Raw genomic sequence first — 12,328 nt, forward strand, 5'->3', positions numbered from 1 at the left:
CGCGATGAGCGCACGCTGTGAGGCCCGGGCCGGAGCCGCTTCCTTCAGCGCGGGGCGGCGGGGCCGGCGGGGGGTGCGGCGATCATCTTCCCTCCCCCCTCCCCGCCGCTACACTGCAGCGCTGCCGGCTGCCCGGCGCTTATTGGCTGAGGAGAGGCGGCCGTCTACGTCAGAGCGCTGCCGCTGACGCCACGGGGGTACGCGCGTGACGTCATCGTGGTGCCGTGGGAGGAAGGGAGGCGTTGCTGACGTCACGGGGGTCACGTGGGACGTCGGGAGCGGCCCGGGGGCTCCGGGCGGTACCGGGGGGAGGAGCGGCTCCGCGGCCGGGGCTCCTCGGGGCTCCTCGGGGGCGGCTCCGCGATGCCATCCCTGGGGCGCGGCGGGTTCGGCTCCCCCGGCTCCGTGCCCCGCCCGGGCCGGCACCGCACGGCTCGCCTTCAGCCGCGGTTTCTCTTCCAGCGGGGCTCGGCGAGGCTGAGCGGGAGACGGCGCGGCGATGAAGAACCAGGGCGGCGAGACCAAGGCGGCCCCGCGGCCCGCGGCCAAAACGAGCGGCGCTCTGGCGGAGGAGGGCGACCCGGCCGAACCCAGCGCAGCGCAGGAAGGTGGGGCGGCGCGCGGGGCTGCCGTGCTGGCGCTGCTTCTGTACAACGGGGGTCCGTTCTGTGCCACTGTTTGACCTGTGCCGGTGATTCCGGGGCAGAAGATCCTGCTCTCCCGCTGTTCCCACGTGCACGCAGTTCCAAATCGTTAGCGCTTCTTTCCCACAACGCGGAGTTGATTCTGACCTGGGATCGATGGGGTTGGCGTTGCTCGGTCCTTCAGGCTCACAGAAAGCTCTCCCGCAGCGACTGGTTCTGTTATTGGTGCTTTGTAACATTCAATTTCTGTAAGACAGAAATGGGTAATCGAGTAGATGGTGGTTAAAGGTAACCTTGCCCCGCGTTCTAGTAAACGTGGAAATGAACAGCAGTTGAGTGAGTTTAATAACTGATTGCTGTAGGCTCTGCTTGGAAGGAATTTTGGACGCAGAGAAGTGCTGAGGGGCTGCTGGGGATGGGATGTGCTTCATCTGAGCCAGTACAGCTGCTTATATATGTGAGGAAAGAGGCTAGCTCAGATTATAAAATCTATTGTTGTGCTAAAAGGCATGGCTCTGGGGATATTAGCAGGCTGCTGCTCCGAGGGGAAGCTCATGCACAACCTGCTTTCGTTAGAGGGTGGTGGGGAGGGGGCAGTTCTTGCTCTTGACAGATGTCAGGGGCTTGGTCATGCTCTTGTGATCAAAAGAGAGGCTGTTAGGAATGCACCTCCATTGTCAGGGCAGCTGGCTGGAGGCACAGCCTGAACAAAGCAGTTTGTGTGCTGGGAGTGTAGCAGTGAGGTGCTCGGGGAAGCCTTCCCTTTGCTGCGTGTTTGTAGAGAGCAGAGAATAGACGGTGTGGGGAAGCATCACGCTTTTGTGCTCGTATCTCCACAGCTCCCCTCACACAGGAGGACACAAAGTCCTCCCGGCCTGCCGTGCGGGATGTCTCTGAAGAGCTGAGCAGGCAGCTTGAGGACATCTTGAACACGTACTGCGTGGATGCCAGCCAGGAGGGTCCGGGCGAGGACGGCGGGCAGAGTGAGGCTGTGGAGCCAGAGGAGGTGGAGAAGTGTCGCAGTGAGTCCCCGAGGAACGGAGATCAGGAGTCAGGCAGCCCTGAGATGAATGGGGAGAAGGAAGGCACGAAGGGGACTGAAGAGTTTCGACCTGGAGAGGAGTGTGGGGAGCGGGATCAGAAGAAGGCTCAGGAAAAGAAGAAAGCCAAGGGCCTAGGTAAGAGGTTTCCTGCCGTGGCTGTGCTACCAGCCTGAGAGCTTTGGTGCAGACGTGGATTTTATACTGCACTGGGTCCCATTAGAGAGATGAATGCCTTAAGTATGTGTGAAAATAGCAAGGCATCTTATTCTTGTGGCATGCAAGGAAACAGAGTGTTTCAAAGACTCTGATCAGCCCTGAGTGCTGCTGCAGCCTCTGAATTGTGCAGATTTCCCCTCTGTTGGACACAGCTTTGTCTGGTTAGTCCACTGGTGGTTCCCCACTCTGATAACCAGGTCTCTCCTCAGCTGCTTCAATTGTTCACCTGCTGAATGCAGTGAGATCTGGGGGACAAACCCCAGTAGGCATTGGAGATGGGAACTCTGGGCCAAGATGGCCACAGATGTGAGACCTGGTTTGTCTCTCCTGTCCTTACCTTTATAAGCCAGAACTCTGTGTAAGTGCTGTCATCTTTCTGTTTAATTCTGTGTCTTGTGCCAGGCAAAGAAATTACTTTGTTGATGCAGACCCTGAACACCCTGAGCACGCCAGAGGAGAAACTGGCAGCACTGTGCAAGAAATACGCTGAGCTGGTGAGTCCTTGTTTCTTCATTCCAGGCTCTGGGGCAGTGGGAGGACAGCTGGCCACGTGCTCAGGGCTCTGCTCTGTTTAAGCAGTGTATGCATGGAGGTCCTGAAGGAAAGTGCACCTCTCACAAATTCCAGTAGGATGCTAGTTCAGGAAGGAGAAAGGCTGTGTGCAGGGAGACCTTGGGTTCTGTATTGATCTTACTGTGCTTTTGTATTATAAAGCTCTTGTCCTTCCCTCAGAGTAGTCAGAACACCTATTTGATCTCTGTGTGCCCTTATATGGGCACAGCATTGCCCTGGTCTTTTTTGCTGCATCTCTGCCCTCTGCTCTCCTACCCTAGCTGGAAGAGCACCGTAACTCCCAGAAACAGATGAAGATTTTGCAGAAGAAGCAGACACAGCTGGTGCAAGAGAAGGACCACCTGCAGAGTGAGCACAGCAAGGCCATCCTGGCCCGCAGCAAGCTGGAGAGCCTGTGCCGTGAGCTCCAGAGGCACAACCGCACCCTCAAGGCAAGGCGTCTCCTGGGACTGCTGCAGTCCCAAACACAGCCTGCTGCAGGGCTGTGAGCCACTGTGACAGACGTACTTTTAGGAGTGGGTGCCCACAGTCTGATGTCCGGAGCAGGGCTTCAGTTCTGCTGTTAATCGGTCATCTTGCAAGGGTTAGGAGGGGAGGGAGCTGACCCACGTGGTCTTCTGAGGGAAGCGATGTTTAGCGGGTTTGCTCAGCTCTTGGAGTGACGAAGCTGCCGAGCAGTGGCCCGCAGTGCCTTCCTGATTGGTACCAACAGCAGTGGGAAGTTGGGTGGTTCAGATCATCACGGCCCAGGGAGGTTTGTTCACCTGCCTGCCCAGCGCAGAGGCTGATGTGGCCTTGCTGTCTGCCCTTCTAACACAGGAGGAGGGTGTCCAGCGAGCACGAGAGGAAGAGGAGAAGCGGAAGGAGGTGACATCCCACTTCCAGGTGACGCTGAATGACATCCAGCTCCAGATGGAGCAGCACAACGAGAGGAACTCCAAGCTGCGCCAGGAGAACATGGAGCTGGCAGAGCGGCTCAAGAAGCTCATTGAGCAGTATGAGCTGCGGGAGGAGGTGAGTCGGGCCTGGCGTAGCCTGCTGTGGTTCACCCACTGTGCCCTGGAGAGCGTTTCCAGGGCAGAAACTGCTGCTGGAGGGGAGGTGGAGCCCTTGGGCTTTGAGGTCATTCCTTGGGATCCGTGCCACACGGGTAGCAGGGCCCTGGCCTCGCATGTCAATGACTGGTGGCGTTTCCTTTGGCAGCACATTGATAAGGTGTTCAAACACAAGGACCTGCAGCAGCAGCTCGTGGATGCCAAGCTCCAGCAGGCACAGGAAATGCTGAAGGAAGCAGAGGAGAGACATCAGCGGGAAAAGGACTTTGTAAGTCTTATGATTCTGTACTGGTTATAAGCACTTAGGTGTTCGCCCTGTTTCTCTGTGGAGGTTGGGTTCCCGAGTGCAGAGCCCTTACCAGATCAGGCCGTCCCAGCTGTGTATGCAGCAGCAACCATTCCCCCAGCTGCCTCAGAAGCAAGGCTGGAGCCTGAGCTGTTGGTGCTGTTCCTCCCAGCCCTCTGCTGACTCCAGGCCAAGCACCAGCAGCGTATGGCATATTGAGGGCTTTCTCTGGCAGCAGCGAGGTAACTGCTTTTGCTCTTTCCCAGCTGCTGAAGGAAGCTGTGGAATCACAGAGGATGTGTGAGCTGATGAAGCAGCAGGAGACTCATCTCAAGCAGCAGGTGAGTTACCTGGTCTGTGTGTGTGCTCAGCCTGGTCATTTGTTTTTTCCCTTCCTCCTTCAGCAGGGAACAGCCTGAATTTCCTTAATGTGAAAACCACAGAGGCAGGAATGCTCTTGAGTGTGATATTTGTGTGCCTGTGTGAAGCACAGTGTGAGATGAAACCTTCCTCAGCTTCTCCTCCTTGTGAAAGAAAGGAGCCCTGGTTTCACCAGTGTGTTTCCCAGTGCTCGGAGCAGTTGTGTGATCACGCTTTGCTGAATCAGACCCAGCAATTGCTTCCTGCCAAGGCCAGGAGGTGTTTGGAGAACACACAGCTCTCTAAGGGTGTTTCCCTAAGAGAGAAGAAATATTGTTCCACGTTCTGCAGTGCCTAATGCTGGCAGAGCAGCCCCTTGCTGCAAGTTTGTTAGTCATAAAGTCCGGTCACAAGACGACTGGCTCACTTCTTGGCTGACGTCTCCCCGCTCCTGGGAAAGGCCATCAGGAGGTGCCATGTTGAGGAGCTGTAACTCTGTCTCTTCCCACAGCTGGCTCTCTACACAGAGAAGTTTGAAGAATTCCAGAACACCCTTTCCAAAAGCAGTGAAGTGTTCACAACATTTAAGCAGGAAATGGAGAAGGTAGGGATTGCTGTCGCTGCCTGCAGTGGCTGGCAGGCTGGGTGCTGCCTTTCTCCTCACTTACTCTGTGAGCTGGATGAGAAGCAGCTGTATTGTTCTGTTGAGTTATGCTGGCATTAAAATCAGGCACAAACTGATTGCTGATAGAAGGTGGATGCTGGACTCGTGGGGTGATGGCTGTACCCCTCCTGGATCAGGAAAAGCAGCGCTACCACCGTCTCCTGGTTTATTGTTGGTTTCCCACCAACAGACCAGAAGACATTTCCCAGGACAGCAGGATCTTGCTGTCTGCCCTGGGGAAGTGGGAGTCCATTGGAGTACACGTGAGATGTGCCTGGCTGCATTATTCTGGCTTATCAGTTGCCTTTCTGTCACTGTTCTGCAGATGACAAAGAAAATTAAGAAGCTGGAGAAGGAGACCACAATGTACCGCTCTCGCTGGGAGAGCAGCAACAAGGCTCTCTTGGAAATGGCTGAGGAGGTGAGGAGGCTGGGGCTGCTCTGTGCTCAGGCAGGCAACTGAGTGGTCTTTGAGCTTCCCTCTGAAGTTTCATCTCTCTTCCTTTCTGCCTGCGTCCCCGGTGTGGTAGATCTGAACCGCTTCTCTGTTTGCAGAAAACCCTTCGGGATAAAGAGCTGGAGGGGCTTCAGGTGAAAATCCAGCGCTTGGAGAAACTGTGCCGAGCCCTGCAAACAGAGCGCAACGACCTCAACAAGAAGGTGCAGGACCTGTGTGCCCACACGGCGCGGGCAGACGTGGAGCCGACAGAGGCTCTGAAGGAGCCAACGCGGGGGGGCTGCGAGGCGGCAGCTGGAGGAGCCCCGGCAGAGCAGCGGCTGGCTGAGGATTGCCTGCACTCGGGAAAGGCGGCGCACAGCACAGATCCTGCGGAAAGCCTTGGAGAACTGAGCACAGGAGCCTTGGGGCAGAGCGGGACTGAGGAAGGCGCTCAGGGTGCTGACTGAGCCTGCTGTGTGGTAGGCGGGAGTAGGGAGAGGGAGGGTAGCACGAACGTTTGCAGGCTCCATCTGAAGCCCTTCTCCTGGTCCTTGGATGGGGGCACGAGGACGGCCCTCCTTGGGCTGTGAAATTTCCTAGCTTAGGCTTTTGGAGGGTTTTTTAAATGTTCTATATATATATATACACATAGATGATGTGTGTGTGTATATATGAGATATCAAATACGTGCAGGGCAACATACACTTTATATATGAATATATATGAAATCTAGAATGACCCACCTCCCTGCGTGTGTGAATAACTAATATATGGAGACTCAGCTGATTGTCCCTGTCACTGAAAGACCTTGTCATTGGCAGGCTGCGACTCCCCTAAAATGTAGTGCAGCACAGGAAAGCAAGGGCACGGATCGGCCCAAGCCCTCCGGCTCACGGCACCGGGACAGCAGGACACGTCGCTTCCTCCACCTTCACAGCAATGCTGTCACACTGGGTGAGAGCAAAAGAACTGAGCAAGGGAGAACATAAGCATTTCCCAGCGCTGGATTCTCCCTCCCTGATCTGCATCAGGCAGGAGGCGGCTCCTGGACTTGCTGTTGCTTCCTCACGCCCTGGCTGGCAGCTCTTTCTTGAGCAGAACCGTCCAGTTCCCCTCTTGTATGGGTTTTGTGTATTGAACAGGGACAGAAAAGCAGAGAAACTGGGGACACCGGATTTGCCCAGGCACCCTGCAGGGCCTTTGCTCTTCCTAGAACCTGCCAGTGTTTCAATAGCCTTATGATTCACAGTTGCCTCTTTGCTATACGCACATGTGCACAAGTATATTAAACAGTTAATCCAAAGGTCTAACTCCGAAGTGTTTTGCACAAGCACCTGTGATTAGTTGTGCGAGGGGATCGGGACGCCCTTGTGACCGAACTCCTCTGCCCTGCCTCAGGACCCTCCCTTGGTGTTGAGTGGGGTGGTCTCAGAGGTATTCATGGAGCTGGGGCTCCAGGAGGATCAAATTTGTGGCTTCTCCATGACCTGAAGCTGAATCGCTGGGACCAGCTCGAGGCTGGTGCTGTGGGCCGATTCCTTCTGCAGCGTCACACCCTGCAGACAGGCTGTGCTGCCTGGGCCTCTCCTTGCCCTCTGCTTTTTCAGAACAGCATCTCCCAGATGCTGGCAGTCACCAAGTCTGAGCTGCTGCCGCTGTGTCTGGGAGGGCTCTGATGGCACGAGAGGCAATCTGGCGCAGAACTTGGGGGATTTCTCCTTAGTTTCTCAACACTTCCTTTTTTTCACTACTCGTTTGGGAGACATCGACTTGCTTGCAAACCTCTTGCTGCAGCTTCTCTTTACAGCAGACTATTTTCAGCATTGCCTTCCTTTTGCTTGAAGCTGAATTGAGCTGGCTGAGCTGTTCCTCACAGTGAATGCATTCGGCGGAACAGTTTTGGTTTCTTTTCTGGCTGCAGCTGCTCTTGCATCTTCTCTGCAACTGTACAGCGCCCTTGGAAGGACCTGCCGTGGGAGCTGCCTGCAGGAGGCGCTTCTGCTTCCCTCTTTATTCCCTGGGGATTCCGGAGAGTTCGGGTCTAAGGAGAGAGGCTGTTGAGTCTATTGAAGCTCCACGGAGCCACAATCTTGAACATCACTGCGGTTTGCTCCCCAGGGCTTTCTGGGCTGCTTCTGGCCCTGCGCTGCCTGCGTTGCTTCCTCCTGGGTGGGTTGCATCTGACTTGGGCAGGAGCGTTCTGGAGCACATGAAGGTGGTGGGAGAAAGGGCTGCAGCCTGGCACTGGATTTTTCTTTCCTGCCCTTTCAGTCAAAGAAAAATCCCTCAGAAAGTCACAAACACCTTCACTTTTTTTTTTTCCTGTTATGGCACAGATAACCTCTGTGGGGAGCTGATGTATGTATCTTCGTATCCAATAGAAACACCCACAAACTCACTGCTGCTGTCTGTGTTATTTCTCATTCATTAAGGATCGTGTTTGGGACTGAAATCTGGGGCACTGAGTGGAGTGGAGAGGCTGGGGGGAACCTTCATTTGCAAAGGTGATGGCACATCTGTGCCTCCAGACAAGTGGGGGAGGAAGTCTGTGCCTGGGACACCCAGCACCGGGCAGTTTGTTGCTCTTCACTCCCTGTGATCTGGGGGTTCCTGCGGTCCCACGTGCCAGAGGATTGAACCCTTGTTCTTGCAAGGGCAAATCTGTGGTCACACAAATCAGGTGATGCTGAGGAGACTCACGGTGGACCCTGGAGGGTTTAAGGGGGTGGCAGGCAGTGACATCCCCCCCATTTCTATCAGGATGCTCGCAGGGAAGGAGCCCGGGTGCAGACCCCATACCTACCCCAGACCCTCGCTGCGTGCACGGCTGCCGCATCTGCTCCAGCTGTGCAGAATGGAGGGCCGGATCCTGCCCTCCCCATACGACGCTGGTGCTGCGGTCCGGGCCCATCTGCGCGCCGTGGCCACTCCAGCGGGCGGCGTTCGGCGCTGCAAGGCGGCGACCAGCGGCGTCCCTCCAGCAGGGGCCGGGCTGTGCTGAGGCCGGAGGAAGGTCCCTTTCCCTTTAAATGCAAATCGCAGCCCCAGGGCTCCGGGAACACAGTTGGTCCAGCGGTCCTGGGGACGCAGCCGGGTGGCACCGAAGGCCGGAGGACGTTCTCGCACAGGTCGGTGTTTCCATGCCGCTGTGGTGCGGCGCCGGAGCTCGTAGAACAAATGGGCTTCCGCAGCACCCGCCGCATCACCCCGTCCTGCCACCGTCAAGGGCCCAGGGGGCAGAGGAGCTCGGTGGGGGCCGAAACACGCTGGGGAGGGTTCAGGGATGTCGGGTCCCTCCTGCAGTCTCTGCCCTGGCTCCGGGAATCGGGAGTCCTCCCCTGCTCCATGGGGGCTGAAATCCTCTTTTCTGCAGCTCTGGGAGAAGACGCTGAGGAATAATCCCCGGCTGGAAGTGCCCCGGGTGTTTTTCAGATCCCAGGCTCTGCTCTGTGCCGTGATGTCCCACCGCAGACCGGGATGAGGCAGCCTGAGCCTGGCTGCTGACCCCAGTGTGGGGGCTGAGCTCTGTCCTTGGCTTCCCGGCTGCCGTGAGGACCAGGAGGCCCCGCGTGGGGAAGCGCTGCCGAGAGCTTTGTGTCCATCCCGTCCTGCTCAGGTGCTTCCCGCGTGGCTCTGGGATGGAGGAGCGGAGGAAGAAGCGGAGCCCCAGAGGTCAGCTGGCACCCGCCAGAGCATCACGGCTTCTGCCCACCAGCAGTAGCGCATCCTTCGCCCTGCCGCTGCCCGCCCTGCCCTCACAGCGTGCCAGGCCCCGGCGGTCAGTGCTGGGGTGGGGGGAGAGAGCAGTGCTGGGGGGACGGGCTGGGGGTGTCACATCGTCTGTGTTCTCTGTGCAGGGCGAGCAAGGAGAGGGTGAGGGCAGGGGCAGCACGGGGGGCCCCGCTGCAGCACAGCTTCCTCACCGAGGTCTCTGATGTCTGCGAGATGGAGGGCGGGCTGCTCGGCCTGCTCAGCGACTTCCACTCAGGCAAACTGCAGGCCTTTGGTGAGCGGCCGGGAGCCAGGGGACGCGGGGAAGAGGGGGGCACGCTGGTGGGTGGTGACAGCTCTACTTGCGGGTGCAGGGAAGGAATGCTCCTTCGAGCAGCTGGAGCACGTGCGTGAGATGCAGGAGAAGCTGGCGCGGCTGCACTTCGGCCTGGATGTGTGCGTGGAGGAGCTCCCGGAGGAGCAGAAGAAGCTGGTGGCTGACAGGAACCTGGACCAGCTGCTGGCACACGTGAGTGGCGTCTCCTCACCACGTGCCCGGCCCTGCAGCGCTGATAGGCCCCTCAACCTCTGCCTTTGCCTCCTGCAGCTGGAGGAGCTCAGCAGCTCCATGTATCCTGCAGGGCCGTGGGGTGGCGGTGGTGCTGGTTCTGGTGGTGGTGGTGGTGCAGGGCACGTGCCGTCCCGCCGTGCTTTCCCTTGACAGCAACGCAGTCAGAAGCTGCACCTGGCCGAGAGCCCCAGCCCTGAGGAGGCCGCGGCCTGACAACCGCCGGCTGCGGGGAGGCGGCCCCGCGGGATGGGGAGGACGGGACGGCGGAGCCTCCCTGGCCCACCCTGCGGGGCCGACGGCGGTGACGCGCGGGTCACCGAGCTCCCCACACCCCCCTCAGCCGCCATTTTGGTCGGCCGCGCGCAGCGGTGCTGTGACGTCATCGGACGGCGCGATGACGTCCTCGGACGGCGCCCTCGTTGCTCCGGAGGCGATGGCGGCGGCTCCGGGTCCCCGGGAGGAGAGCGCGGAGAGGCGGCGACTGCTGCGCGCGGTGACCCGGCTGCAGGTGGGGCCGCGGGAGGCCGCGCCGCGCTTCATTAAAGCCGTACCTCGCTCCGTACCCGGCCGTGTCGCTTCTTTTCCGCCGGGCTGCCGTCCGGGCGCTGAGCCGCTCTCCCCGCCGCTCTGCCCACAGGCCGGGGTCCGGGGCTTCCTGCTGCGGCGGCGGCTGCGGGGCGTGCGGGCGGAGTACGAGGAGGTGGTGAGGGAGATCGAGGGGGAGCTGAGCGAGCTGCGCTGGACGGGCCTCTGTCTGCCCAGACCCGTCTTCGTCTCCGAGGTCCGTGCTGGTGCGGGGCGGGCCGGGGCCGCGGCTCTGTGCGGGCGCTGGGCGCGGCGGGGCCGCGTGTTGGCAGCGGGCTGCCTTGCGGCCTCGTCACCGGAGGAAACGGGGCGGTTGTGCGGCCGAGGCCCGCCGTGGGCTTCCCGCTGACTGAGCGTTGCCTCCCGCGGGTGAAGCTCAGCTCCGCTCGGAGCTCCAACTGCACGAGAAACTGCGCGCTTCGCGTGCCGAGCTCCCGTCGGTCTGCCCCCCTCCCGCGGTGGCTGAGCGCTGCTCGTAGCGCGGCTTCCCGTCCTGAGAGAAAGGCCTGGGGCAAAGTTTGCGGTGGTTCAAATCTCAGCGTCAGGTTTTGTGGCCGAGCTGCTGGTAATGCAGATCTCTGGGTAGGACAACGGCTGCCCTGCAGCACTGCCCCTTTCAGAGCTTTCTGTGCTTTTTTTGTTTGTTTGTTTTTTTATGTCTGTCTGTCCAGTTTTTCACTTTTGTCTCCTAGAAGCCAGTGAAAGAGAAGCGCTCACCTCTGCGAGAAGCTGTATTGAGTGACAAGGACAGCACAGAGAAAACACAGCAGGAACTGGATGTTCCCAAACCAGAATGGGACTGGGGCTCCAGCAATAGCGTGAAACCTACAGCCCGGCTGCAAAGTGAGAAAGAACTGAGTTCTGTGGGTGAATGCAGGGTAGCAAGCCCTGCAAATCTAGGGGCAGTCACAGGTAAAAGCACTGAAAAAAGGTGCAGTGCCCCATCGGAGAGCAAGGAGTGGCAGAACAGCAGCAGCATTTCATCTGTATGGGACAGCACTGATCTGGAACCAGGCTCCCTCAAAGCCTGCCTGGGTAAGAGACAGCAGTCCCTGCAGTGTGGTGTTCTGCTGCGTGGGTTGAATAACTAGGTGCAGGTGGTGAAGTAGGACTTTGGAGAATCGAAGCCTTGAGAATGTACTGGAGACGTCAGAATCTCTCACTGCAGGAAAGAGATGCAATTTCAGTATTCTAGCAGTAGCTTCTTCCAATCCTTTGCAGAAATTCCACTTGTGGATGTAAAGGAGCTTCCCCGAACTCGGCCTGGCCTTCAGTCCTTCAGGAATCACTTGATCATGGAGCTGCTGTGGTTGCAACAAGCAATTGACAGCCGTAAAAATGTAAGGGCTTGCTCTGCCTCTTGGTCAGAGGGGCTCCATCTGTGATGGGGTGAGAGGCTGGGTGGTGGGGGCCCGGTTTCCTCGGGGTTGGATCAGATGATGGCTGTGCCTTTTTTTTTTTTTTTTTTTTTTTTTGAGAGTGAGGGGGAAAAAAATGAAAAAGGAAAGCAGAAGTTGTTTAGATTTTGGCTGTAAGCTTCTGTCCTGCTACAGAGAGGCTGCTGTTTGATAAGTGCTGTGTGTGTGTAATACAGTAACGTGCCTAGGAGCTATCTCACTTAGCAAGCTGCTGTTGGCATTGGTTAGGGTGCAGTTCATGTGAATCTTCTGGCCAAGTGTGATGACTTTGGCTAAACTGCAGGTGCTTTCCTGCTTCTGGGTCTCTGAGATCTAACTGCTAAAATTTGATTTTCTTTCTCTTGTAGTACCTGAAGCTGAAACAGAGGCTGGAGTCTCCTGACAGCTAGGAAGGCATTCCTGAGCACGTAGGATGTTTTGTGCTGCTGTGGGGGAGCAGAGGAGCTGCAGCAGCAAAGTCACAACATGATTTCACAGCAGCACCCTGGGGAAACTCCAACTCTGTGAGCTGATGTTCTCCTAACCAGATTCACGTGGCAAAAGACTTTTGTTTCTTTTAAATGGGAGTATTTGGTCAAAGCAGGAATGAAGTGACACTGTGACACTAAGGAGGTTCTGTGTCTTGGAGGAAGTCCTCCCTCCCTGAGAACCTGTCCTAAGGGTAAATTGAGGCTGGGAAAGTTGTCACAGAAGTTCCACTTTGACCAGCTCCTTGCTTGTGGTGGAATTAAAATGCCTGAAGGCCACAGGTGCTTTGAATCTG

The 12,328-nt window shown here is 57.6% G+C and overlaps 3 protein-coding genes across 3 annotated transcripts; all 3 read left to right on the forward strand.

Moving 5' to 3' along the window:
* Positions 1 to 103: 103 nt before the first annotated feature.
* Positions 104 to 7,678, forward strand: TXLNA (taxilin alpha). The gene is made up of 12 exons (XM_042834134.1): positions 104 to 197; positions 463 to 608; positions 1,484 to 1,822; positions 2,306 to 2,397; positions 2,737 to 2,907; positions 3,296 to 3,490; positions 3,680 to 3,799; positions 4,084 to 4,158; positions 4,689 to 4,781; positions 5,167 to 5,262; positions 5,397 to 5,759; positions 6,102 to 7,678. The coding sequence occupies exons 2-11, from the start codon at positions 500 to 502 to the stop codon at positions 5,745 to 5,747; spliced, it is 1,641 nt and encodes a 546-aa protein (XP_042690068.1). The 5' UTR covers positions 104 to 197; positions 463 to 499; the 3' UTR covers positions 5,748 to 5,759; positions 6,102 to 7,678.
* A 645-nt stretch (positions 7,679 to 8,323) lies between these two features.
* CCDC28B (coiled-coil domain containing 28B) lies at positions 8,324 to 9,821 on the forward strand. Its single transcript, XM_042834142.1, has 6 exons — positions 8,324 to 8,408; positions 8,654 to 9,058; positions 9,138 to 9,286; positions 9,366 to 9,520; positions 9,599 to 9,621; positions 9,724 to 9,821. Exons 2-6 carry the CDS (start codon positions 8,919 to 8,921, stop codon positions 9,773 to 9,775), a joined length of 519 nt encoding a protein of 172 aa, XP_042690076.1. The 5' UTR covers positions 8,324 to 8,408; positions 8,654 to 8,918; the 3' UTR covers positions 9,776 to 9,821.
* A 120-nt stretch (positions 9,822 to 9,941) lies between these two features.
* On the forward strand, positions 9,942 to 12,313 carry IQCC (IQ motif containing C). Its single transcript, XM_042834141.1, has 5 exons — positions 9,942 to 10,070; positions 10,200 to 10,343; positions 10,843 to 11,182; positions 11,369 to 11,487; positions 11,913 to 12,313. Exons 1-5 carry the CDS (start codon positions 9,957 to 9,959, stop codon positions 11,952 to 11,954), a joined length of 759 nt encoding a protein of 252 aa, XP_042690075.1. The 5' UTR covers positions 9,942 to 9,956; the 3' UTR covers positions 11,955 to 12,313.
* Positions 12,314 to 12,328: the final 15 nt, after the last annotated feature.

Source organism: Centrocercus urophasianus, unplaced genomic scaffold (assembly GCF_019232065.1).
Source record: "Centrocercus urophasianus isolate 14NV4802_14NV808 unplaced genomic scaffold, USGS_Curo_1.0 seq_43, whole genome shotgun sequence".
Lineage (NCBI taxonomy): Eukaryota > Metazoa > Chordata > Aves > Galliformes > Phasianidae > Centrocercus > Centrocercus urophasianus.

Bases quoted from the DNA above. Each gene is read 5' to 3' on its own strand.
- IQCC (XM_042834141.1), top strand. From the start codon at position 9,957: ATGACGTCCTCGGACGGCGCCCTCGTTGCTCCGGAGGCGATGGCGGCG. The intron at 10,071-10,199 runs GTGGGGCCGCGG...CTCTGCCCACAG, and splicing joins GCGCGGTGACCCGGCTGCAG to GCCGGGGTCCGGGGCTTCCT. The intron at 11,488-11,912 runs GTAAGGGCTTGC...TTTCTCTTGTAG, and splicing joins CAATTGACAGCCGTAAAAAT to TACCTGAAGCTGAAACAGAG.
- CCDC28B (XM_042834142.1), top strand. From the start codon at position 8,919: ATGGAGGAGCGGAGGAAGAAGCGGAGCCCCAGAGGTCAGCTGGCACCC. The intron at 9,059-9,137 runs GTCAGTGCTGGG...TTCTCTGTGCAG, and splicing joins CAGCGTGCCAGGCCCCGGCG to GGCGAGCAAGGAGAGGGTGA. The intron at 9,287-9,365 runs GTGAGCGGCCGG...TTGCGGGTGCAG, and splicing joins AGGCAAACTGCAGGCCTTTG to GGAAGGAATGCTCCTTCGAG.
- TXLNA (XM_042834134.1), top strand. From the start codon at position 500: ATGAAGAACCAGGGCGGCGAGACCAAGGCGGCCCCGCGGCCCGCGGCC. The intron at 2,398-2,736 runs GTGAGTCCTTGT...CTCCTACCCTAG, and splicing joins GCAAGAAATACGCTGAGCTG to CTGGAAGAGCACCGTAACTC. The intron at 4,159-4,688 runs GTGAGTTACCTG...CTCTTCCCACAG, and splicing joins AGACTCATCTCAAGCAGCAG to CTGGCTCTCTACACAGAGAA.